This window comes from Oncorhynchus kisutch, linkage group LG10 (assembly GCF_002021735.2).
Source record: "Oncorhynchus kisutch isolate 150728-3 linkage group LG10, Okis_V2, whole genome shotgun sequence".
Classification (NCBI taxonomy): domain Eukaryota; kingdom Metazoa; phylum Chordata; class Actinopteri; order Salmoniformes; family Salmonidae; genus Oncorhynchus; species Oncorhynchus kisutch.
The window spans coordinates 53282103-53309198 of NC_034183.2; the positions used below are offsets into that span (position 1 = coordinate 53282103).

Genomic DNA, 27096 nt, shown 5'->3' on the forward strand with positions numbered 1-27096 from the left:
TCTCGGGGGAACAACTGGTACGAACAACCTGTTATTGTACCCGTTAAGTCCCTGACGTGTTGATACCTGTTGTGAATGTTCTCCTGAGGCTCTCCTCTCTCCCTCCCTGCAGCTCCAGCGTCTGAAGCGCTCCCTCTCCTTTAAGACCCTGACGTGTTGATACCTGTTGTGAATGTTCTCCTGAGGCTCTCCTCTCTCCCTCCCTGCAGCTCCAGCGTCTGAAGCGCTCCCTCTCCTTTAAGACCCTGATGCGCAGTAAGAGCGTGGAGAACTTCTTCCAGAGGTCCTACAGTGACGCCCGTCTCCCCCCTGACTTCATCACCGACCCGCCACCCCCCCTCCCCGCCCCCTGGCTCTCCCCTCGCCAGTGAACGCTCACCCTCCCTCTCTCCGTCACTCAGCCCCAACCCCTCCCTCTGCTCCCACTCCCCGTCTCTAAGCTCCTCCCCCTCGCTGTCTTCCAAGGCCCCGCCCCCACCCCACCTGACGCAGGTGACCCACTGCTTCCAGGAGCACGTGTTCCGCAAGCCCACCCACTGCCAGCTCTGCAAGCACCTGATCGTGGGTAAGGTGCCTACTTTACTCCCAGGCCTCTCGACACTACCAGCCTGCTTAGGCCTCAGTGTCTATGTAGGACTAGTGGCTTCATTCAGCCATTTCTCCTGGTTACTTGATCTTGTATTTCTAGCTGGTCATTGTCCTTACTTTATTAGGTCACTGCCACTATCCATTATACTAGAATCCACTTGACTATTAAGTGAACAGACTTCAAAGACAGCACTTTACTAGGTAGCTAATGACTGGAATAGTAAGTTGAAATGGCTCACATCATTTAATTCCTATTCAGTAGCAGTGAAGCAAACATTAGGTAGACTATAATTGGAGTTTATGCAGGAGAATAGCAGAGGTACCACAGAAAGGGTGGACTCCTCTCGTGGTATTCTTGGTTTTAGGACATGAAGCATACGGTTTGATTGGAATGAGAAGCTGAGGGCAAGTCTAGTTAGCGTTTTCACGTGCCCTTGGTTTGATATGCTGCTGCGTGTGTACAGGTCCCTTAACATTCTCATACTCTTTTCCTCTTTGCTAAATCTACTTCCTGTCGCCATGATTGATTGCAGAAGATGTCTTACTCTTTGTTTTGCTTGTGTTTTGCTTACCTCGTCATGTTTTCTTCACCGCACCAGCTGTCCTGTAGCCTGCCTCATCGCTCCCAGTCTCCTCTCTCTCTCTCTCTCTCTCTCTCTCTCCCAGTCTCTCCTCTCTTACCGTCTCTCATCTCTCTTACCGTCTCTCTTCTCTCTTACCGTCTCTCCTCTCTTACCGTCTCTCCTCTCTCTTACCGTCACTCCTCTCTCTTACCGTCTCTCCTCTCTTACCGTCTCTCCTCTCTCTTACCGTCTCTCCTCTCTTTTACCGTCTCGCCTCTCTTACCGTCTCCCCTCTCTCTTCCCGTCTCTCCTCTCTCTTACCGTCTCTCCTCTCTCTTCCCGTCTCTCCTCTCTCTTACTGTCTCTCCTCTCTCTTACCGTCTCTCCTCTCTCTTACCGTCTCTCCTCTCTCTTACCGTCTCTTCCTCTCTTACCGTCTCTCCTCTCTCTTCCTGTCGCTCCTCTCTCTTCCCGTCTCTCCTCTCTCTTCCCGTCTCCTCTCTCTTACCGTCTCTCCTCTCTTACCGTCTCTCCTCTCTACCGTCTCTCCTCTCTCTTCCCATCTCTCCTCTCTCTTACCGTCTCTCCTCTCTCTTACCGTCTCTCCTCTCTCTTACCGTCTCTCCTCTCTCTTACCGTCTCTCCTCTCTTACCGTCTCTCCTCTCTCTTACCGTCTCTCTTCTCTCTTCCCGTCTCTCCTCTCTCTTACCGTCTCCCCTCTCTCTTCCCGTCTCTCCTCTCTCTTACCGTCTCTCCTCTCTCTTACAGTCTCTCCTCTCTCTTCCCGTCTCTCCTCTCTCTTACCGTCTCCCCTCTCTCTTCCCGTCTCTCCTCTCTCTTACAGTCTCTCCTCTCTCTTCCAGTCTCTCCTTTCTCTTCCCATCTCTCCTCTCTCTTACCGTCTCTCATCTCTCTTACAGTCTCTCCTCTCTCTTCCCGTCTCTCCTCTCTCTTACCGTCTCCCCTCTCTCTTCCCATCTCTCCTCTCTCTTACCGTCTCTCCTCTCTCTTACAGTCTCTCCTCTCTCTTCCCGTCTCTCCTCTCTCTTCCCGTCTCTCCTCTCTCTTCCAGTCTCTCCTCTCTCTTCCCATCTCTCCTCTCTCTTACCGTCTCTCCTCTCTCTTACCGTCTCTCCTCTCTCTTCCAGTCTCTCCTCTCTCTTCCCATCTCTCCTCTCTCTTCCCATCTCTCCTCTCTCTTACCGTCTCTCCTCTCTCTTACCGTCTCTCCTCTCTCTTACAGTCTCTCCTCTCTCTTCCCGTCTCTCCTCTCTCTTTTCCCGTCTCTCCTCTCTCTTCCAGTCTCTCCTCTCTCTTCCCATCTCTCCTTTCTCTTACCGTCTCTCCTCTCTCTTACAGTCTCTCCTCTCTCTTCCCGTCTCTCCTCTCTCTTCCCGTCTCTCCTCTCTCTTCCCGTCTCCCCTCTCTCTTCCCATCTCTCCTCTCTCTTACCGTCTCTCCTCTCTCTTCCCATCTCTCCTCTCTCTTACCGTCTCTCCTCTCTCTTACAGTCTCTCCTCTCTCTTCCCGTCTCTCCTCTCTCTTACCGTCTCTCCTCTCTTACCGTCTCTCCTCTCTCTTACCGTCTCTCTTCTCTCTTCCCGTCTCTCCTCTCTCTTACCGTCTCCCCTCTCTCTTCCCATCTCTCCTCTCTCTTACCGTCTCTCCTCTCTCTTACAGTCTCTCCTCTCTTCCCGTCTCTCCTCTCTCTTCCAGTCTCTCCTCTCTCTTCCCATCTCTCCTCTCTCTTACCGTCTCTCCTCTCTCTTACAGTCTCTCCTCTCTCTTCCCGTCTCTCCTCTCTCTTCCCGTCTCTCCTCTCTCTTCCCGTCTCCCCTCTCTCTTCCCATCTCTCCTCTCTCTTACCGTCTCTCCTCTCTCTTCCCATCTCTCCTCTCTCTTACCGTCTCTCCTCTCTCTTACAGTCTCTCCTCTCTCTTCCCCGTCTCTCCTCTCTCTTACCGTCTCTCCTCTCTTACCGTCTTCCTCTCTCTTACTTTCTCTCGTCTCTCTTTTCCCGTCTCCCCTCTCTCTTACCGTCTCCCCTCTCTCTTCCCATCTCTCCTCTCTCTTACCGTCTCTCCTCTCTCTTACAGTCTCTCCTCTCTTCCCGTCTCTCCTCTCTCTTCCCGTCTCTGATCTCTCTTACCGTCTCTCCTCTCTCTTACCGTCTCTCCTCTCTCTTCCCGTCTCTCTCCTCTCTCTTCCCATCTCTCCTCTCTCTTCCCGTCTCTGATCTCTCTTACCGTCTCTCCTCTCTCTTACCGTCTCTCCTCTCTCTTCCCGTCTCTCCTCTCTCTTCCCGTCTCTCCTCTCTTCCTGTCTCTCCTCTTTTCCCGTCTCCTCTCTCTTCCCCGTCTCCTCTCTCTTCCCGTCTCCTCTCTCTTACCGTCTCTCCTCTCTCTTCCCGGTTCTCCTCTCTCTTTACCGTCTCTCCTCTCGCTTACCGTCTCTCCTCTCTCTTACCGTCTCTCCTCTCTCTTACCGTCTCTCCTCTATCTTACCGTCTCTCCTCTCTCTTCCCGGTTCTCCTCTCTCTTACCGTCTCTCCTCTCGCTTACCGTCTCTCCTCTCTCTTACCGTCTCTCCTCTCTCTTACCGTCTCTCCTCTCTCTTACCGTCTCTCCTCTCTCTTCCCGTCTCTCCTCTCTCTTCCCGTCTCTCCTCTCTCTACTGTCTCTCCTCTCTCTTCCCGTCTCTCCTCTCTCTTCCCGTCTCTCCTCTCTCTTCCCGTCTCTCCTCTCTCTTCCCGTCTCTCCTCTCTCTTCCTGTCTCTCCTCTCTCTTACCGTCTCTCCTCTCTCTTCCCATCTCTCCTATCTGTCCCAGTCTATATTAGTTTCTCCCCTCTTTTCCAATTTCTCTCCTCTCCCAATTTCTCCTCTCTCTCTGTTTCTCCTCTCTCTCTCCCAGTCACCCCCCTCTCTCCCAGTCACTCCTCTCTCTCTGTCACTCACAGTCTCTGTCACTCACAGTCTCTCTCTGTCATTTCCAGTTTTTCCTCTCTTTCCCCGTCTCCTCTCTCTCTCTCCTCTCTCTGTTTTCTTCTCTCTCCAGTTTCTCTTCTCACTCCCAGTCTCTTCTCTCTCTCCCAGGCTCTCCTCTCTCTCTCCCAGTCTCTCCTCTCTTTTCCAGTCTCTCCTCTCTCTCCCAGTCTCTCCTCCCTCTCCGTCTCTCCTCTCTCTCTCCTAGTCTCTCCCTCTCTCCCAGTCTCTCCTCTCTCTCTCCCAGTCTCTCCTCTCTCTCCCAGTCTCTCCTCTTTCTCTCCCAGTCTCTCCTCTCTCTCCCAGTCTCTCCTCTCTCCCTCTAAGTCTCTCCTCTCTCCTCTCTCTCCCAGTCTCTCTTCTCTCTCTCCCAGTCTCTCCTCTCTCTCTCCCAGTCTCTCCTCTCTCTTACCCGTCTCTCCTCTCTCTTACAGTCTCTCCTCTCTCTTCCCGTCTCTCCTCTCTCTTCCCGTCTCTCCTCTCTCTTCCAGTCTCTCCTCTCTCTTCCCATCTCTCCTCTCTCTTACCGTCTCTCCTCTCTCTTACAGTCTCTCCTCTCTCTTCCCGTCTCTCCTCTCTCTTTTCCCGTCTCTCCTCTCTCTTCCAGTCTCTCCTCTCTCTTCCCATCTCTCCTTTCTCTTACCGTCTCTCCTCTCTCTTACCGTCTCTCCTCTCTTACCGTCTCTCCTCTCTCTTCCCATCTCTCCTCTCTCTTACCGTCTCTCCTCTCTCTTACCGTCTCTCCTCTCTCTTACCGTCTCTCCTCTCTCTTACCGTCTCTCCTCTCTTACCGTCTCTCCTCTCTCTTACCGTCTCTCTTCTCTCTTCCCGTCTCTCCTCTCTCTTACCGTCTCCCCTCTCTCTTCCCGTCTCTCCTCTCTCTTACCGTCTCTCCTCTCTCTTACAGTCTCTCCTCTCTCTTCCCGTCTCTCCTCTCTCTTACCGTCTCCCCTCTCTCTTCCCGTCTCTCTCTCTCTTACAGTCTCTCCTCTCTCTTCCAGTCTCTCCTTTCTCTTCCCATCTCTCCTCTCTCTTACCGTCTCTCATCTCTCTTACAGTCTCTCCTCTCTCTTCCCGTCTCTCCTCTCTCTTACCGTCTCCCTCTCTCTTCCCATCTCTCCTCTCTCTTACCGTCTCTCCTCTCTCTTACAGTCTCTCCTCTCTCTTCCCGTCTCTCCTCTCTCTTCCCGTCTCTCCTCTCTCTTCCAGTCTCTCCTCTCTCTTCCCATCTCTCCTCTCTCTTACCGTCTCTCCTCTCTCTTACCGTCTCTCCTCTCTCTTCCAGTCTCTCCTCTCTCTTCCCATCTCTCCTCTCTCTTCCCATCTCTCCTCTCTCTTACCGTCTCTCCTCTCTCTTACCGTCTCTCCTCTCTCTTACAGTCTCTCCTCTCTCTTCCCGTCTCTCCTCTCTCTTTTCCCGTCTCTCCTCTCTCTTCCAGTCTCTCCTCTCTCTTCCCATCTCTCCTTTCTCTTACCGTCTCTCCTCTCTCTTACAGTCTCTCCTCTCTCTTCCCGTCTCTCCTCTCTCTTCCCGTCTCTCCTCTCTCTTCCCGTCTCCCCTCTCTCTTCCCATCTCTCCTCTCTCTTACCGTCTCTCCTCTCTCTTCCCATCTCTCCTCTCTCTTACCGTCTCTCCTCTCTCTTACAGTCTCTCCTCTCTCTTCCCGTCTCTCCTCTCTCTTACCGTCTCTCCTCTCTTACCGTCTCTCCTCTCTCTTACCGTCTCTCTTCTCTCTTCCCGTCTCTCCTCTCTCTTACCGTCTCCCCCTCTCTCTTCCCATCTCTCCTCTCTCTTACCGTCTCTCCTCTCTCTTACAGTCTCTCCTCTCTTCCCGTCTCTCCTCTCTCTTCCAGTCTCTCCTCTCTCTTCCCATCTCTCCTCTCTCTTACCGTCTCTCCTCTCTCTTACAGTCTCTCCTCTCTCTTCCCGTCTCTCCTCTCTCTTCCCGTCTCTCCTCTCTTCCCGTCTCCCCTCTCTCTTCCCATCTCTCCTCTCTCTTACCGTCTCTCCTCTCTCTTCCCATCTCTCCTCTCTCTTACCGTCTCTCCTCTCTCTTACAGTCTCTCCTCTCTCTTCCCGTCTCTCCTCTCTCTTACCGTCTCTCCTCTCTTACCGTCTCTCCTCTCTCTTTACCGTGTCTCTTCTCTCTTCCCGTCTCTCCTCTCTCTTACGTCTCCCCTCTCTCTTCCCATCTCTCCTCTCTCTTACCGTCTCTCCTCTCTCTTACAGTCTCTCCTCTCTTCCCGTCTCTCCTCTCTCTTCCCGTCTCTGATCTCTCTTACCGTCTCTCCTCTCTCTTACCGTCTCTCCTCTCTCTTCCCGTCTCTCTCCTCTCTCTTCCCGTCTCTCCTCTCTCTTCCCGTCTCTGATCTCTCTTACCGTCTCTCCTCTCTCTTACCGTCTCTCCTCTCTCTTCCCGTCTCTCCTCTCTCTTCCCGTCTCTCCTCTCTTCCTGTCTCTCCTCTTTCCCGTCTCCTCTCTCTTCCCGTCTCCTCTCTCTTCCCGTCTCCTCTCTCTTACCGTCTCTCCTCTCTCTTCCCGGTTCTCCTCTCTCTTACCGTCTCTCCTCTCGCTTACCGTCTCTCCTCTCTCTTACCGTCTCTGCCTCTCTCTTACCGTCTCTCCTCTATCTTACCGTCTCTCCTCTCTCTTCCCGGTTCTCCTCTCTCTTACCCGTCTCTCCCTCTCGCTTACCGTCTCTCCTCTCTCTTACCGTCTCTCTCTCTCTTACCCGTCTCTCCTCTCTCTTACCGTCTCTCCTCTCTCTTCCCGTCTCTCCTCTCTCTTCCCGTCTCTCCTCTCTCTTACTGTCTCTCCTCTCTCTTCCCGTCTCTCCTCTCTCTTCCTTCCCGTCTCTCCTCTCTCTTCCCGTCTCTCCTCTCTCTTCCCGTCTCTCCTCTCTCTTTCCCGTCTCTCCTCTCTCTTCCTGTCTCTCCCTCTCTTTACCGTCTCTCCTCTCTCTTCCCCATCTCTCCTATCTGTCCCAGTCTATATTAGTTTCTCCCCTCTTTTCCAATTTCTCTCTCTCCCAATTTCTCCTCTCTCTCTGTTTCTCCTCTCTCTCTCCCAGTCAACCCCCCTCTCTCCCAGTCACTCCTCTCTCTCTGTCACTCACAGTCTCTGTCCACTCTCACAGTCTCTCTCTGTCATTTCCCAGTTTTTCCTCTCTTTCCCTGTCTCCTCTCTCTCTCTCCCTCTCTCTGTTTTCTTCTCTCTCAGTTTCTCTTCTCACTCCCAGTCTCTTCTCTCTCTCCAGGCTCTCCTCTCTCTCTCCCAGTCTCTCCTCTCTTTTCCCAGTCTCTCCTCTCTCTCCCAGTCTCCTCCTCCCTCTCCGTCTCTCCTCTCTCTCTCCTAGTCTCTCCCTCTCTCCCAGTCTCTCCTCTCTCTCTCCCAGTTCTCCTCCCAGTCCTCTCCCCCCAGTCTTTCTCCTCTTTCTCTCCCAGTCTCTCTCCCTCTCTCCTTCTCTCTCCCAGTCTCTCCTCTCTCCCTCTAAGTCTCTCCCTCTCCTCTCTCTCCCAGTCTCTCTTCTCTGCTTCTCCCTCCCAGGCTCTCCTCTCTCTCCTCCCAGTCTCTCCTTCCTCTCCCAGTCTCTCCTCTCTCTCTCCTAGTCTCTCCTCTTTCCCAGTCTCTCCTCTCTCCTCCTCTTTCTCTCCAGTCTCTCCTCTCTCCCTCCAAGTCTCTCCTCTCTCCCAGTCTCTCCTCTCTCTCTCTCCCAGTCTCCTCCTCTCTCTCCTCCCAGTCTCTCCCTCTCTCTCCCAGTCTCTCCTCTCTCTCAGTCTCTCCTCTCTCTGTCTCTCCTCTCTCTCAGTCTCTCCTCTCTTCCCAGTCTCTCCTCTCTCCCTCCAAGTCTCTCCTCTCTCTGTCTCTCCTCTCTCCCAGTCTCTCCTCTCTCTCTCCAAAGTCTCTCCTTCCTCTCTCCAGTCTCTTCTCTCTCTCTCAGTCTCTCCTCTCTGTCAGTCTCTCCTCTCTCTCAGTCTCTCCTCTCTCCCAGTCCTCTCCTCTCTTCCCTCCAAGTCTCTCCTCTCTCTCCAAGTCCTCTCCTCTCTCTCAGTCTCTCCTCTCTCTCAGTCTGTCCTCTCTCTCTGTCTCTCCTCTCTCTCTGTCTCTCCTCTCTCCCCAGTCTCTCCTCTCTCCCTCCAAGTCTCTCCTATCTCTGTCTCTCCTCTCTCTGTCTCCTCTCTCCCAGTCTCTCCTCTCTCTCCCAGTCTCTCCTTTCTCTCTCACAGTCTCTCCTCTCTTTCCCAGTCTCTCCTCTCTCTCCCAGTTTATCCTTTCTATCTCCCAGTCCTCTCCTCTCTCTCCCAGTCTCTTCTCTCTCTCCCAGTCTCCTCTCACTCTCCAAGTCTCTCCTCTCTCTCCCAGTCTCCTCTCTCTCTCCAAGTCTCTCCTCTCTCTCCCAGTCTCCTCTCTCTCTCCCAGTCTCTCCTTTCTCTCTCCCAGTCTTCATCTCTCTCCAGTCTCTCCCAGTCTCTTCTCTCTTCCCAGTCTCCTCTCTCTCTCCCAGTCTCTCCTCTCACTCTCCCAGTCTCTCCTCTCTCTCCCAGTCTCTCCTCTCCCCCCGTCTCCCCTCTCACCTCCCAGTCTCTCCTCTCTCTCCCAGTCTCCTCTCTCTCTCCCAGTCTCTCCTCTCTCTCCCAGTCACCTCTCTCTCTCCAGTCTCTCCTCTCACTCTCCCAGTCTCTCCTCTCTCTCCCAGTCTCTCCTCTCCCCCCAGTCTCTCCTTTCTCTCTCCCAGTCTCTCCTCTCTCCCAGTCTCCTTCTCTCTCCCAGTCTTCCTCTCACTCTCCCAGTCTCTCCTCTCTCTCCAGTCTCTCCTCTCCCCCCCAGTCTCTCCTCTCAACTCTCCCAGTCTCTTCTCTCTCTCCCAGTCTCCTCTCTCTCTCCCAGTCTCTCCTCTCACTCTCCCAGTCTCCTCTCACTCACCCAGTCTCTCCTCTCTCTCTCCCAGTCTCTCCTCTCACTCTCCCAGTCTCCTCTCTCTCTCCCAGTCTCCTCTCACTCTCCCAGTCTCTCCTCTCTCTCTCCCAGTCTCTCCTCTCTCTCCCAGTCTCTCCTCTCTCTCCCAGTCTCCTCTCTCTCTCCCAGTCCTCCTCTCACTCTCCCCAGTCTCTCCTCTCTCTCTCCCCAGTCTCTCCTCTCACTCTCCCAGTCTCTCCTCTCCCCCCAGTCTCTCCTCCTCCCCCCCAGTCTCTCCTCTCTCTCCCAGTCTCTCCTCTCCCCCCCAGTCTCTCCTCTCTCTCCCAGTCTCTCATCTCTCTCCCAGTCTCTCCTTCTCTCTCCCAGTCTCTCCTCCTTCTCCCAGTCTCTCCTCCCTCCCCAGTTTGTAACAGAACTGAGCTTGAGCAAATAGAAGATTCAGTTCATGTAGTTTTTGTTTGTGTTTCCATGTCTTTGTCGTGGATTGGTAATCATAGGGCTCTAGACTAAATCCTTCTAAACAATATTTCTGGCACGGTGAGTAAGTAAACCTTGAATTGGAAATGATGAGTCAAAACAATGCAGCTGAATGACATAGGAATTATCTTGTCACTCTCCAACATATCAAAGATAAACAAAACAAATGATGTCAAGAAAAAGGACAAAGAACGTTTCTCCACTCTTACTAGGCTTGTTCCTAAGACAATGCTTGATGAGAATTGGTGTGACTGAAAACCAAATTGAACCCAAATGCCTCAGTCTCTCCATGTTTTGAGAGGGACCGTTGATGATGCTTAGCTCAACAGACAGTGCAGCAGAATAAAAGCTTGATCAACCCTCTCTGGATGACCGAGATGAGATTTACATCAAACAGGAACCTGCTCTGATCACATGCCTTGTTTATTACTACATTCTGTCTCTCTCTCCCTCTCTCCCTCAACCCCCCCCCCCTCTCTCACCCCCCTCTCTCTCCTCTCTCTCTTAACCCCTCTTCTCTCTCCCTCAACCCCCCCTCTCTCACCCCCCCTCTCTCTCCTCTCTCTCTTAACCCCTCCTCTCTCTCCACATCTCTCTCTCCTCTCTCTTAACCCCTCCTCTCTCCCCCTCTCTCTCCCCCCCTCTCTCTGTCTCTCTCTCTCTCTCTCTCCCCATCTCTCCTCTCTCTTAACCCCTCTTCTCACTCCCCCCTCCCTCTCTCCTCTCTCTTAACCTCTCTCTCTCTCTCTCTCTCTCTCTCTCTCTCTCTCTCTCTCTCTGTCTCTCGTTCTGTCTGTAGGTAACTCTAAACAGGGTCTTCGGTGTAGAACCTGTAAGATGGGTGCTCACCTGTGGTGCACCTCAGAATTGTCCCAGCAGCCCTGCAATGGAAAGGTATGTTCCCTGCCCTGGTCTACAGATCTGGACACACACACACACACACCCCGCAGTACTGGCCCCAAGGCTGAATAAGTGCTTCTCAACGTCCTGTCCATGTATGCAGTGAAAAAGTGCTAACCGTATGGGCACACATATGGAATGAGAGGTGAGTATGCAGCAGTGTTTGTAGGTGTGTGTATACATTTGTGTACAACTGTGCGTGCATAGATACTGCTGATGCTGTTGAAACCGGCCCGTTAATCAGTGGTCAGAGTGGTCCCTCTGGTAGAAGGCAGAGGCTCCCCTGTCTGAACTCTGTCTAAATATTCCCTATCTGTTTCAAACCACACATGATCTCTCTGGATCACTTCAAGGATGCCAGATAGATGCCATTGGTAGGCAGGGGAAGTCAGGTCCCTGAACAACGCTGTTTGAGATTCCCTGAGAAACTCAGGAGCTGTTGGATGTAGATAAAATACCGTACTGAGAAGTTGAGGGGGAGAGAGAGAGAGAGGGATGGAGGGAGGGAGAGAGAGATAGAGGGATGGAGGGAGAGAGAGATAGAGGGATGGAGGGAGAGAGAGAGAGGGAGGGAATAAGGGAGGGAGTGATAGAGGGGGAGTGAGGGAGAGATAGGATTATCTACGATGAGCCAGAATATCTCTGGAAGGAACAAAGGAAGACCATTTATCCCTGTTACTCTGCCTCTGTATTATAACAGTGCTGATAGCTCATCTCAATGTCAGCGCACATGGAAATCAATATCTCCATTGAAACGGTCCCCGTGCCTAATTCAGTGTGAAATTGTTTGTTGTGTGCAGTTGTGAAAGTGTAGGTAGGCTATGTGCTTGTGTGAGTGTTTCATTATGTGTGTGAGTGTTTCATTATGTGTGTGAGTGTGCGCGCTCACGGTTGCGCGTGTCGAGACCCTGGCAGTAGGTTTAATTGATTTACAATTAAGCCAGAGAAAACACAGTGATGTTAGCAATCTTACTTCTCGCAGGATACTCATGTATTGACTTTTGGCAACTGTTGGTCAGACTGTTGCTGCCAAGGCCGCCCTATCTCGTCCTCTCTCTCTACTTCAATTACTGTAATGTAATTCTATACATTTTCTGAATAAATACCCACTACCACAGGCTATAAAAATGAATGCATGTAAACAGAAAATCCATATTATTCCCCCTCTGTGTGTGTTAGTCTGGGGTCGGGGTGTTCAAGCGGAACTTCAGCACTCCCATGCTGGTAAACGAACAACTGACTGTCGTCAAGGAGGTGCAGCCCGCCCAAGGTGAACATGCTCAGTAAAGAAAGTGTGTGTGTGTGTGTGTGTGTGGGGGGGGGTGGGGGTGTGTATCTGCAGCCATGTGTGGGGTGTCGTGCATGAAGGAAGACGTGTGTATTCTCCACGTGTCCATCTGCTTGTGTGTGTCCTAGCCTAGCCCTGCGAGGAAGTGGACGTGATTCATGTCCTTCACCCTATAGAATAGATCCTTGTGAATAAGGGTCAGCTCTCATTCCACATGATGTCCTTTCCTTCTTCCCTGTTTCCTTCCTCCTTCCATCCATCAGTGTTCCGTTAACCTGCCCCCTCCCTCCCTCCCACCACCATAACCCCAGGTCTGTCGCTTTGACCTCTGGGCTTGTGTTCCAAAATGGGACCCTATCCCCTTGGCCTTGTCAAAAATAGTGCACTATAAAGGGAATGGGGTGCTGTTTGGGACTCACATTGGGTCTGAACCAGGGCAGGCTAGGATTATCACCTGTCATCACACACATCAGGTAATACAGGACAGTCCATCTGGCTGCCATTACTGTGACTGTCGAGCGTGGAAATGACTGGTTCAGTTTTAGTTAAATCTAGGTTTAGTTAAGTTTGGTTAAATCTAGGTTTAAATTGATGGAATAGAGAACCAGTCTGCCAGTCTACCTGGAATAGAGAACCAGTCTGATTCTCATTCTGACTGAAACTCTGAAAACACAGCTTCAACCACTAATGCTTGACTTTCATCTCACAGAACTCTGAAACGACAATGCACTTCCTGAAAATACAATGTGCAAACTTGTAAAGAGCCTTGGACTTCACTGGTGCCCTCTGTCAGATCTTCAGCAGGTCACTGTCTGTCTGGGACTGGGTCATTACACCTATATTTAGAGCTCTGGGCTGGGCCTCCCTTAACGTCAGTTATGATGGCAGTTATACATGATCCCGATCTGTGATGCTGCTTCTACAAGGTTGTGTGTGTGTGTGTGCGCGCATATGTTTGTGCCTTCTTGCACGTGTGTGTGTCTGTGCGTGTGTCCCTGTAAAGGTTTAAATATCTGTGTGTGTTTTCAGGGGCAGGCCGGGGGCGTGGGGTGGACCCTATTTACGCAGCCCTGCGCTATGGGACGTCCCTGGCACAGATGAGCCGCTCCAGTTTTGGGAGCGTGTCCGAGTCGCCCACGCACAGCCAGGTATGACCTCGCCACCTGTACCATGGGGACACGCAGTCTGTTAATGAGTGACTCTATAGATGGTGTCTTCACCTTCGTGTGACCCTGTATTCAATCTTCACATGTTCCTTCACCTTCATGTGACCCTGTATTCAATCTTCACGTGTTCCTTCACCTTCGTGTGACCCTGTATTCAATCTTCACATGTTCCTTCACCTTGGTGTGACCCTGTATTCAATCTTCACATGTTCCTTCATGTGAGCCTGTATTCAATCTTCACATGTTCCTTCATGTGAGCCTGTATTCAATCTTCACATGTTCCTTCACCTTCACATGAGCCTGTATTCAATCTTCACATGTTCCTTCATGTGAGCCTGTATTCAATCTTCACATGTTCCTTCACCTTCATGTGACCCTGTATTCAATCTTCACATGTTCCTTCATGTGAGCCTGTATTCAATCTTCACATGTTCCTTCACCTTCGTGTGACCCTGTATTCAATCTTCACATGTTCCTTCACCTTCGTGTGACCCTGTATTCAATCTTCACATGTTCCTTCACCTTCATGTGACCCTGTATTTAATCTTCACATGTTCCTTCATGTGAGCCTGTATTTAATCTTCACATGTTCCTTCTTCACCTTCACATGAGCCTGTATTCAATCTTCACATGTTCCTTCATGTGACCCTGTATTCAATCTTCACATGTTCCTTCATGTGACCCTGTATTCAATCTTCACATGTTCCTTCATGTGACCCTGTATTCAATCTTCACATGTTCCTTCATGTGAGCCTGTATTCAATCTTCACATGTTCCTTCATGTGAGCCTGTATTCAATCTTCACATGTTCCTTCATGTGACCCTGTATTCAATCTTCACATGTTCCTTCATGTGACCCTGTATTCAATCTTCACATGTTCCTTCATGTGACCCTGTATTCAATCTTCACATGTTCCTTCATGTGAGCCTGTATTCAATCTTCACATGTTCCTTCACCTTCATGTGACCCTGTATTCAATCTTCACATGTTCCTTCATGTGAGCCTGTATTCAATCTTCACATGTTCCTTCACCTTCATGTGAGCCTGTATTCAATCTTCACATGTTCCTTCACCTTCATGTGAGCCTATTTCTCTTGTCCTGTTGTGTTTCTGTACAACAGGAAGGCTGTTTAAAAAAAGAATACAAATGAACCGTTATTGTAGCAGGTAAGTTGACTGAGAACAGATTCTCAGGCTCTGAGTCATAGAGATATATTGTAGGTAAGAATGCCAGTTGAAGTGAGGGAGAATTTCTGGGATTTACTGGTTGGCGGGAAAAGTTTTGACATAGAAAACAACAGAAACACATTTAGTGTCTCGATGTGTCCCGAGTTTGTCCTCTCTCCCTCTGTCTCTCAGTTCCTCTATGATCTGTTGTCTTCAATCCCTCTTTTTCCATTTCTTTTCTCTGTTTCTCAGGGTGAAGGAGGAGAGGAGGGGGAGCAGAGGCAGTACAGCATGGAGGAGGAGATGCCACAGGAGACAGGGGGTAAGAACACGAGTGTGTGTGTGTGTGTCTGTTCGCGTGTGTGTGCCCTAATGTATTTATGTGTGTGTATCTTGAGTATGTACATCCTTGCTTGCTGTCTGACCTGATCGTTCAGGCTGAGTGACCCATCTCCTTGTCTGTCAGATCTGCCTCCGTGTGAAAACGAGAAGGCTGGACCAGAGGGTGAGGGCAGCGAGCAGCTCCAGGAGCCTGTAGAGGAAACAAGCGTGAAGGTACACACACACACACACAGTCCTTTTCCTGCTAGCTGCCCTTATGTTCAGAAACACTATATTTAACTAAAAGGTTTTTCCGTTTGTATTCCTTCTCCCTGTCTGTGTCCATCCAGGTTCCCAGGCGTATTGAGGTTCACTCCATCCACACGTATGTAGCGCTCTTCAAGTTCCTGCCTCAGGAGCACAACGACCTCGGACTAGAGTGAGGGGTGGAATGGGGTCTGTTTGTGTGGGTTTGTTGTGTGCCTCTATGTGTGTCCGTCCCAGCTGTCATTTCTTCGAGATTCAAACGTCCTTCAAACGCCATCTGTAGAAGGGACAATGTGAAGGAAAACCCTTAAGGAGGTGCAGCATGGGGCCTCCCGGGTGGCGCAGTGGTGCCACCAGAGATTCTGGGTTCGAGCCCAGGCTCTGTCACAGCCGGCCGCGACCGGGAGGCCCATGGGGCTGCGCACAATTGGCCCAGGGCCGGCAGGGATATCCTTGTCTCATCGCGCACTAGCGACTGCTGTGTCGGGCCGGGCGCAGTGGGTGCTGACCAGGTCGCCAGGTGCGCGCGGTGTTTCCTCCGACACATTGGTGCGGCTGGCTTCCTGGTTGGATGTGCGTTGTGTCAAGAAGCAGTGCGGCTAAGTTGGGTTGCGTTTCGGAGGACGCATGGCTCTCGACCTTCACCTCTCCCGAGTCTGTGTGGGAGTTGCAGCGATGAGACAAGACTGTAACTACCAATTGGATACCACGAAATTGGGGAGAGAAAAAAGGAGGTGCAGCCTGCTAAATATCAAACACAACGACAATTCCCGCCCAGAAAATACACAGTCAGCTTTAGGGAGGGGCTGAGTGATAAAGACTCTGAAAATGAATTAGAGATGAAAGGATGAGGAGAAATATGGAGGGACTAGATGGAGGGAACAGCTTGAAACAGACACAGAGGGAAAGGAGAAAACAAGGGAGGTGGGGGGGAAGGGAGAGACAAAAGAGAAGCAAGCAATGCCAGCAGAACAGAGAGAGGGTAGAAGGGAGTGAGAGGAAGAGGAAGGAAAGATAGAAGAGTATAAAGGTCAGGATGTGTGTTAGGGAGAGAAGAGAGCTGTGGGTGCAGGTAATAAAGAGGTGCATCGCCATGGGGATGGCTCACAGCCACCTGGTGTCTCACGGGTGTGTGTGTGTGTGTGTGTGACAGGCCAGGACGATCAAATAGGGCAGCAGGGAGAGCAGAGCAGACACCCAAGGGACTCCATAGAGAGAATTTGTGTAATGGGGACGGTACAGTAGCTCTGTGTATATAGGACAGTACAGTACACTAGCTCTGTATATAGGACAGTGGATACTAGATAGTCTGTGTAAATGAGTCTGATTCGTGTTTTTAAGTGCTGTGACGTCATGGAATTTTGGGTGATGGTAATTGGCCCGCCAAATGACCGCGGTCACCGTAATAACTGTTCAAGTAGCCTGGGGAAAAATATATATATACACATTTTCCCCTTTCCTCTGCTCCTGGCTGCATGTGCTGCCATAGAAATATAATTAATAGAGTGGGCGTCCCCATTCAAGTCAATGGGGGCATAATGGGTGGAGGTAAAAGCAGGAAGTACCCGTCAATCTGTGCTGTGATTTGTTGATTCAACTCAACTGACATTACAAAAAATGCATTACATCGCATGAGCCACGTCAGTCAACATCTACATCGCCATGGAAGGTCTTCTGTCACAGTATCAAACAGCCTAGCAACTGAAGACTCGTTTGCTACAACACCTTGCTTGCTTCGGCAAGGAGAAACAAAGTCTCATTGCGTTGTTAAGAGTCCATGTTACCGCAGAACCGCACCACTGCCCGGCCGCCCCGTCTCCAGTCAACTGTTCGCTCCGCAAAAAAAAAAGATATCACCTTAATAATGTTTTTTCTTTAAGCGCTTGTTTTATTTTCATGTCTTCATCCATAACTGTCTGTTACGCCCTTATACGGTCGTTGTGCCAGATCTATGTTGTACATGCATGTGTGCGTGTGTTTCCTTTTGGGGGGGGGGGGGGGTTTGTGAGTTGTGAGTTATTGTGTATGTGTAAATTGCGTGCATACATACGTGGGTGAGTGCGTCTGTGAGTGAGAGAAACATAGAGCGGGAGAAAGACAGAGTCACTGTTTGTCAGACACCGTGCTTGACACTGATTGGATGTTTAACTGACGTAATAGCACCAATGATATGTTGCTCTTTTCAACGTCATTATTCTGTGTAGGAATCAAAGTCACCTGTTCCTTACCTACATTTTATTCATTTAGCAGACGCTCTTATCCACAGCAATTAGGGTTAAGTGCCTTGATCAAGGGCACAACAACAGATTTTTCAACTAGTCGGCGCGGGGAATCGAACCAACAACCTTTCGGGTTTATGGGCCAATGCGCTTAACCTCTAGGATACCAGCTGCCACCTCTGAGTCATGTGAGGGTAGCATGCTGTGTGCAAAGATACACCACAGAGTACAGTACTCACTCAGTCTACAGTCCCTATACTCTGGTCACGTTTGTTTGAAATCATGGACACACTCTCCCTGTATGGTTCTCTTCACTTTTTTCAATGCTGGCTTTTCATGTACTCTCTCCCTCCCTGCTTCCCCCCCCCCCCCCCTTCCCTTATCTTCCTCTCTGTCTTTCTTTCTCTCTCTCAGGCCTGGTGATCGGGTGCTGGTCACTGATGATTCTAATGAAGAGTGGTGGAAGGTGGGCAATGAATAATCTACACCACTGTAAATGTGTGTGTGTGTGTGTGTGTGTGTGTGTGTGTGTGTGTGTGTGTGTGAGTGCATTAGTTAGGCGTGTGAGTATGAACTATATCACCTGCCATATTGTTTGCCTCTCCTAAACATCCAGGCAGTCAGGAATAGAAACATAATTTCCTCAGAAAATCACTTTAAGAGAGAAACATAATGAATTAAACTAACACCACTGTAAATGTGTGTGTGTGTGTGTGTGTGAGTGCATTAGTTAGGCGTGTGAGTATGAACTATATCACCTGCCATATTGTTTGCCTCTCCTAAACATCCAGGCAGTCAGGAATAGAAACATAATTTCCTCAGAAAATCACTTTAAGAGAGAAACATAATGAATTAAACTAGCGTTGCGACCCGAAAGAGCTTTTTATTGACTCGGTAATGAGTATTTATTTGAATATATGTCACATTTACTCTACGTGTCATCTGTGTGGCAGGGAAAGAGTGGAGACAAGGTGGGCTTCTTCCCTGCTAACTTTGTTCAGAGGGTGCGCCCAGGGGAGAGGGTGTGGAGGGTCACCCAGCCTGTCCCTGCCAGCCGAGGGATGGGACACATGCCAGTGAAGGAGGATCAGGTGAGACATTCATTTTGTCTCGTCTTTCTTCCTTTGCCCTGTAGTTGTGCCAAAACGAATCTATTTCTTGTCTGCTTCCACTGCCTTTCTATTTGAACCTTCCTAAACACCCTTGTCTCTCTATCTCTCTGTCTCTCTCTCTCTCTGTCTCTCTCCCTCTCTGTCAGATCTGTGTGGGGAAGAGTGAGGACGGTGAGGGTTTCCTGAAGCTGAGCAGTGGGAAGAAGAGAGGACTGGTCCCTGCTAAATCCATTGAGGAGATCTAACCTCTGTCTCAACACCAGCCCCCCGTCTCTCTCTCTCTCTTACCAGCACCCTGTAACCTCCCCACACACCCCTGAGGAGGACCAGCCAGTCCGGGGGTCCTCCAACACCACCATCGTGAGGCCCACCACCCTACTAAACTGAGTGGGGAGCCGTGATAGTTCAGCTTGTGAATTCCAGGTGATGTGGAGGATGCCTCAGCTTTATCCTTGCTGACCTTGTCTCCTCCACCCCAATGTAGCTGACAACCCAGACTTGAAAGGGTTGGCTTCCCTTCCACAGTGGGTTGGCCTAGGTGTTGTGGAGGACTATCTAAGACCCCAGTACCCCATGTTTTCCTGCTGTAATGTACCTTAGTCTATTAGTGAACTGGGTTTATCTGTAGTCCACACCACAGGGGTAAGAGTTTTAGGACTGAAGGACTGGCTGCTGTGGACTCCAGTAACTTCCCTCAGGATGGAAGGAGACTATTTTCTGTCTGATGAGTCTGGTCTCTCTGTGTGTGATTTGACCAGTTCTTTTTCACTGTCCTCTATGGCTGGATATCACGAGGCTGAAGAATGCAGGATTAAGGCCGTCGCACACTATACAGTCGAAACGAGGCGTGTTCCGTTTTGCGCATATATAAAAAAAAAAATTGTCTGTTCGCTCACACAACATTTTTTATTGGGGCAAGTTGAAGTTCGGTAGCCGACGTCTAAGCCCTTTCGTCTGTCATTGGTCAACTGTAGTGTTTTCAAATGAAGGTCCTTTAAGGTATGAGAGTACAGTCGTGCGCGGACACCTAGCCGAGTTCTGCCAGGAGCAAACAGAACCTAGTATTAGTATACGTTGTCTTAATCAGGAGGATGTACTTGTGTTGTGTGTGTGTGTGTGTGTGTGGGGGGGGGGGGGGGGTAATGTTCCTGGTCACTGCATGGAAGAAAACATTTGTTCTTTCTCTGATGAACTAGAACAAGTGTCACACTCCTGATGGCAGCATCACAGATGGACGCCCACTATGATCACAGTAATTCATTTAAGAGGTGACCGTGAAGGAGATAATTGCATGCTGAAGGATGCACTTATTTCAATGTCGGTGTCGGTGAGATGTTCAAGATACTGCCGATGGTTGTAGGTTTCGGTGCTCGCGTTTTCTCCCCCCCCCCCCCCCCCCGTTCCTTTGGTCCACCTTCTCTCTCTCTGTCGGTCTCTCTCTCTCTCTCTCTCTCTCTCTCTCTCTCTCTCTCTCTCTCTTCTTCCCTCTTCCATCTTTCTCAGCTATCACATTGGTCCCTTGGCTGGGATTTGACTTCAGCTTAATTTAGACTGGCACAGAACTTAAATGCTCTGCAAGGACGGATGGACGGGCAGGTGGGTGGGTGACACTGGGCAGAGTACACCCTGCTCAGACCGACCAGACAGCCAGCAGAGGACAGGACAAACTAGGTCTATTTCGACACACACTCTCTCAGATCCTGACTCACTGGCTGACTCACTGACATTTGACCTCGCACTTGGCAGGTTCCAGAAGGTCATGGATGTTAGCCACGTCATTCTATTGTACAGGTCAATCAGTCGCACACTTCAGAGAATGTGTTTTTCTATGTCCTATTTATGAAAAATACAAGAGACGACATTAGATTGGGGCGGTGAATACTTACATAAATACTTCAGTGTTTTTTGTTCTCTCCCTCAGTAGTGTTTGAATAGCCTAGACTGTAGAAAACATCTATGAATAGAGACTTTGTTTTTTTTTTAAGAAGAAGAAACAAATGGAGCAACAACACATTTGTTTTTAACTGCTCTAAATTTGTTTCAATTTTCTGGCCAATTTAGCAGACGGGCACTGAGGAGCCGTGGAAGACTTGGGAAGTGTTTTGGTGTCTTTTGACTCATCTGTTTGGTTCACCGCTGGTAAACAAACAACAGCCAAGAGCCAGTCGGCTGGAAAACCACATGAACAGACCTTGTAAGTGTGACCACCGGACATGGTCCCGCTGGTCTGAGGGACAGGGAGCAAGGGATATGGAGGGACAGGGAGCGAGGGATATGGAGGGACAGGGAGCGAGGGATATGGAGGGACAAGGGAAGGATGTAGACAAAAGGGGTTGACCCAGGTGTTGAACCATCATGAATCAATGTGTCTGTATGCAGCTTTCTTTGTCTATGGATGACCAATTCAACATTGATCAAATGTCAGTCCATCTCTCTCTCTCCCTCTGTCTCTGACACTATTGGGCATTTTTGCTGCTAGTGGGAAGGGTGGCTGGACTGTTGTATTGTACATGTAGATGTAAGCATGTTTAATGATAGGATAATGGGTTGGATTTCAACGTTTCCATAATGTACTGATCATTTATTGATTTAGACAGATATCTATCTACTTGCTGAGTTGCAGCACGTAGCGGTCACACTGTTGGCATTATCTTCCTGTAGTATAAGAATGCAGTATATACAGTAAGTCATCGGAAGTGTAAAATAAGTACGATGATGAACATATTGGGTGCGTTCGTAAATTCAATCTGGAGTGCCAGAGTGCGCTCTGGGCGTTCGTAAATTCAGATTGTTGTCAGATTGTCCGTTGGTAAACGCTCTCGGAGCGTTCAGAGCTCACGCTGGATGCTCCGGCCGAGGAGGAGGTTTGATCCGAGCGTTCAGACCCCACAACGATAGTCAAGCACCCAAGCTAACTGGCTAACTTGCTAGCTACTTACAGACACGAATAAGAGAACACCTCACTCTGACCAGTTTACTCGCCCTAGCAGAGCTGGTTAGGCTGTTTTCGTGTTATCCAGAGTGTTGGGGACTGTAACTGTTCTGCCGGAAACAATTTAATTACGCTTTCTTTGCCGACGTTTACTGACGCCGGCCATATTCAACGGGTGAAACGTGTTCGTAAACTCATCAGTTATACAGACGAGAGTGCTCTGAAATCAGTGTAGATAGGCAGAGCGAATTTACGAACGCACCCATTATTTCATGTTTTGTTCCTCACATTGTGCATGATAATATGATTATATTTGCGTCTATATCCTCTGTGTGTGTGGATGGATGAAGTTTCACAGACTGTGATGAATATTGTATTTTCCTTCCATTGGGTCCATGTGTTCCTATGTGTAGCAAGGACTTCTCTGGTCCTCACAGTACCAGACCAGGAGCTAACAAGACCACAGTATAGTCACTGGGTGTATAACTGGATTCATTGTTTGTTAGCTTATTCTCTACCAAATTTTCACAAAAGATGTACATTATCGGTGTGTTCATGTAGACTTAAGAGTCTGTCACCCTTTGTGGACCCTGTTTGAGTCGCTCTTCGTGTAGCATTTCTGTGTACAGGCCCTGGCCTCGTTTCCCAGTTGCGATGTAATTTAAGCATTGCGACGATTTGACCAACTTTTTAAAGAGCTACTGCCTCTGAAATGTTGGTCATAAATGGTATGTCACGGAATGAAGGGTAAAGGAACAGTTTTTCGTGTTTTATTTTTATATCCTGCCCATAGATAGCAGCACACAAGTAATCATCTATTCAAAGTGACGCTGCACGCGACCCGATCATAATGCCCATGTGGTCAATTTGGTTTGACAGTCAATATCCCTATGGGGCAAGTTAGGGACCGTCAGTAAATGACACAATTTTGGGACAATATTTTAAAACTTTAATAGCTCCAAATTTCAATGACTTAAAAAACTCAAACCAATTGTAAAAATTAATATACAAATATTGCAAGCATTTAACCTTTTACTGCAGTGGGCTAAATCAGGGTCACACAGAGTGTTTCTTGGTAGTCTTAAACACATCTGCTTAGAAACAAAGTATACACCTCACACACATGGTTATGGGCTTAAAAATAAGAAGATGCCTTTACCTTGTCAGATATAGAGTTTAAATGTATTCCATTTTGAGTTTGCATCCCAATATTACATTATACATCACAGAATACTGAAATGTAACAACTTTTTGACATAGAAACAAGATTTTCAGAAGTTTTTTCAAAATAATGTTGATTTATTGTGAAATGATGAAAAATATGAATAACATTCCACTATGTAATTTGACTGCATGAAAGAGCTACTGAGACAAAAGGTTTTTAAGAGCCACGTTACTAACGAAGGCTCTGGGAAAACACCTCGGCTATTAGACACATCGTCTAGAAAGTTCTAACGATCTGATCTGTCAAGATGAAGGCTCTGGGAATCAAGGCTCTGCACAGTAAGTGTGTGTGTGTGTGTGTGTGTGCGGGATATAGCCTTAGTTAATATCACTGGAAGAACACATGTCTCAATAATAAAAAATTAAAAACTCTAACCTTGAATGAAACTCTGGTGTTGTGTGAGTAACTGCCTCTGCTCTCATTCTCCCTCGTCTAGCCACGTTACTCTGTGATACCAGCACCATGTCCTCTTTGCTCTCACTCAGTCGTTCTCACTCACTTCCGCTCTACAGACGTCGGACCTTAATTTGAGACAGTTCGCTACAGCAGGAAAATAATCCCGCAGCAACAGAAAATGTGATTTATTATGTGGATTAAAATAAATGGACATTGTTAAATGTTTTGAGAAAAAAATTCACAAGGGAAAATCAAGTCTGACATTTTTTGGGGGGGTGGAAATGACTTAACTTCAGAAACCTTTTTGAACCTCAAATGCATTACAAGTACAACATTTCATGCATTGCATTCTCCTCCAACACACCTCTTTCTTTTGTGAAAGAACCTCTACACTTCATTTTGCAGGGTAGGATAGTGTGCAGAAATCCAGTAGGTTTGGAAAAGACAATGGTATTCCAGACTCCTTGTTTAAGTACAGGGATTACAAACGCTTTACTGAAATGGGGCCTACTTTTATAACTACCAATGACTGCAATCTGGCCTTTCTTTAGTGTGTGTGCCTTAGTATGAGTGTGTGTGTTTTCTCCTATTCTCTCAGCCTCCACACTGTTACATTAGAGAGAGAGGGTGTGTGTGTGTGTGTGTGCGCAGTATGTGTGTATGCCTGTGTGTGTGAATGTGTGGTGTGGGCACCCTTGCTGGCAGAGGTGTGTTACAGCAGCAGGGGTATTTTGATGTCCTCTTGTCTGCCTGTAGTAACCATCATCTGTCTAATTGGTGTATAAGCAGCAGAGCATGGAGGGAGGCATGCTGAGTGAAACAGTACTTGATGGCACCCACCCACACACAGTCAGTCACAAACGCAAATATAGGGACGAAATATTTTGATGCTTATGCAAGGAACACAAATCGTAAGGGGTTGTGATGTCGTTTCCTAGTTCATAACGAGGCTGCTGAAAGGATGAGCTCTGACAAACCAGAGAGAGAGAGAAGCGGAGGTAAAGAGATAGAGGAAGAGAGTGGGGGTGGTGCCAGAGGAAGCTCCATATCAGAGTGAAAGGTAACACTTTATTTGGATTGTCCATCTGTAGATGCTCTACAGACTGTCAGTAACATTTCAACTAACCCTAGTTCTAACCCTAACCTTCACCCTTATCCTAACCTTACGCCTTACCCTAACCTAAGGCTGCATTGGAAGGCTTTCTGAAGAAAGTTCGCTGCCCGTTGCAAAGCCTGATCTTAAGGCCAAGATAGTTTACTACACCTAAGGTGAAAACAGACACTGAGTGTACAAAACATTAAGAATTTAGTCGTTTTTGTTGCCTCAGAACAGTCTCAATTCATTGGGGCGTGGACTCTACAAGGTGTGGAAAGCCTTCCAGAGGGATGCTGGGCCATGTTGATTCCACTGCTTCCCACAGTTGTGTCAAGTTGGCTGGATGTCTTTTGGGTGGTGGACCATTCTTGATACACACAGGAAATTGTTGAGTGTGAGAAACCTACTACCATACCCCCTTCAAAGGCACTTAAATCTTTTGTCTTGCCCATTCACCATCTGACACACATACACAATCCATGTCTCAAGCTTAAAAATCCTTCTTTTAACCCGTCTCCTCCCATTCATCTACACTGATTGAAGTGGATTTAACAAGTGACATTAATAATCTATCAATCTAATGTATTTATAAAGCCCATTTTTACATCAGCTGATGTCACAAAGTGTTATACAGAAACCCAGCCTAAAACCCCAAACAGCAAGTAATGCCGGTGTAGAAGCACGGTGGCTAGGAAAAACTCCCTAGAAAGGCAGGAACCTAGGAAGAAACCTAGAGAGGAACCAGGCTATGAGGGGTGGCCAGTCCTCTTCTAGCTGTGCCGGATGGAGATTATAAACCTAGAGAGGAACCAGGCTCTGAGGGGTGGCCAGTCCTCTTCTAGCTGTGCCGGATGGAGATTATAAACCTAGAGAGGAACCAGGCTCTGAGGGGTGGCCAGTCCTCTTCTGGCTGTGCCGGGTGGAGATTAGAAACCTAGAGAGGAACCAGGCTCTGAGGGGTGGCCAGTCCTCTTCTGGCTGTGCCGGGTGGAGATTAGAAACCTAGAGAGGAACCAGGCTCTGAGGGGTGGCCAGTCCTCTTCTGGCTGTGCCGGGTGGAGATTATAACAGTACATGGCCAAGATGTTCAAACATTCATAGATGACCAGCAGGGTCAAATATTAATAATCACAGTGCTTGTAGCGGGTGCAACAGGTCAGCACCTCAGTAGTAAATGTCAGTGTGCTTTTCATAGCCGAGCACACAGAGTTCGAGAAAGAGAGTCGAAAAAAGCGCGGGTCCGGGACAAGGTAGTACGTCTGGTGAACAGGTCAGGGTTCCATAGCCGCAGGCAGAACAGTTGAAACTGGAGCAGCACGACCAGGTGGACTGGGGACAGCAAGAAGTCATCAGGCCAGGTAGTCCTGAGGCGTGGTCCTAGGGTTCAGGTCCTCCGGGAGGGGAGGGAGAGACCATAGCTTTCACCTGGATTCCCCTGGTCAGTGTATGTCATGGAAAGAGCAGGTGTTCTTAAAGGAAAATTCCACCCAAAACTGATATTTTGGTATTTGTTTCATTAGTCCCAACTGTTTGGCTTGTCAGCAATCAAGTTTTCAAGATATGTAACTTTCAAAATACATAACTCGGCAGCCCGGGTGGCACAGTGGTCTAACGCACTGCATCACAGTGCTTAAGGTGTCACTACAGACCTGGGTTCGATCCCAGGCTGTGTCACAACTGGCTGTGACCGGGAGTCTCATAGGGCGGTGCACAGTTGTCCGGGTTAGGTCATCACGCTCCAGTGACTCCTTATGGCGGGCCGGGCGACTGCAGGTCGTCAGTTGAACATTGTCTCCACCACATTGGTGCTTCTGGGTTAATCCAGCAGGTGTTATGAAGACTAGTTTTAGTGAGTCATGTTTTGGAGAATGCATGACTTGACCTTCGCCTCTCCCGAGCCTGTTAAGGAGTTGCAGCGATGAGACAAGATTCTAATGGGATCGCAATTGGATATTACGAAATTGAGGAGAAAAAGGGGTTAAAATACAACATTTTTCCCCAAAATGCATCATATGGGGGTTGATTTCTGTATTTTGAAAGTTGCATATTTTGAAAACTTGACTGCTGACAAGCAAAACATTTTGGGACTATGTCAACAATGGACTAATGAAACCAATACCAAAATATAGTTTTTGGGTGGAGGAACCAGGCTCTGAGGGGTGGCCAGTCCTCTTCTAGCTGTGCCGGATGGAGATTATAAACCTAGAGAGGAACCAGGCTCTGAGGGGTGGCCAGTCCTCTTCTAGCTGTGCCGGATGGAGATTATAAACCTAGAGAGGAACCAGGCTCTGAGGGGTCTCAGGGCGGTGCACAGTTGTCCGGGTTAGGTCATCACGCTCCAGTGACTCCTTATGGCGGGCCGGGCGACTGCAGGTCGTCAGTTGAACATTGTCTCATAGGGCGGTGCACAGTTGTCCGGGTTAGGTCATCACGCTCCAGTGACTCCTTATGGCGGGCCGGGCGACTGCAGGTCGTCAGTTGAACATTGTCTCCACCACATTGGTGCTTCTGGGTTAATCCAGCAGGTGTTATGAAGACTAGTTTTAGTGAGTCATGTTTTGGAGAATGCATGACTTGACCTTCGCCTCTCCCGAGCCTGTTAAGGAGTTGCAGCGATGAGACAAGATTCTAATGGGATCGCAATTGGATATTACGAAATTGAGGAGAAAAAGGGGTTAAAATACAACATTTTTCCCCAAAATGCATCATATGGGGGTTGATTTCTGTATTTTGAAAGTTGCATATTTTGAAAACTTGACTGCTGACAAGCAAAACATTTTGGGACTATGTCAACAATGGACTAATGAAACCAATACCAAAATATAGTTTTTGGGTGGAGTTTTCCTTTAATACACTCAGTGTAAGTTTCTGTCCTGATCCAGAAGAGCCACCACTACGGTAGTAATTCATCATCGTTGGCTCACCAGCTTCTCTAAACACTTCACTGTGACGCCTGCTGCCCATCTGTTATGAGTCAAGGCCCTCTGTGTCCTCCTCCAACTGATGAACTCTGCTACTCTGCTGTGGGGGACAACTGGACAGAAACTTGTAGTTAAACAATTCCACCTCTCTCCTCTGTTTTCCATCTCTCTCTGTCTGCCTGTCTCTGACACTGATGTCATTCAATCCCTCCCACAAGATCTTGTACAGGGGCGCAACTATGGTTTTAGAAGTGGGGGGGACATATATATATTTTTCTGTCCAGTCGGATAAACACTCCAAACAGCCTATCTGACCGCTTGGAGGCGGCGTCCGCACGGTCCTAAACCACACAATTGACTCGTTTTGTATCACATTCCAATTATAAAACTGGGGGGGGCAAAAGCAATTTTGCAATGTGTCCCCCTCGTTCCCCAGTGAAAGTTGCGCCCCTGGTCTCGTACAAACAGACACTCACACACACTCTCACTCATATCAACCCTCACTCTGTCTCTCTCTCTTCTCTCTCAATGTCTGTTTCTCTCCTTCACATCAGC

At 48.9% G+C, this 27096-nt stretch overlaps 1 protein-coding gene across 1 annotated transcript; it reads left to right on the plus strand.

Annotated features, from left to right (window-relative positions):
- The first annotated feature begins 104 nt into the window (after nt 1-104).
- Nucleotides 105-22509, plus strand: LOC109897285 (SH3 and cysteine-rich domain-containing protein 2-like). Its single transcript, XM_031833987.1, is given in 11 exon segments — nt 105-331; nt 333-565; nt 10330-10424; nt 11610-11700; nt 12748-12866; nt 14305-14374; nt 14519-14607; nt 14724-14812; nt 17274-17325; nt 17813-17950; nt 18118-22509. Coding segments are annotated over 11 exon segments (1158 nt in total). The 5' UTR covers nt 105-248; the 3' UTR covers nt 18217-22509.
- The last annotated feature ends 4587 nt before the right edge of the window (nt 22510-27096 follow it).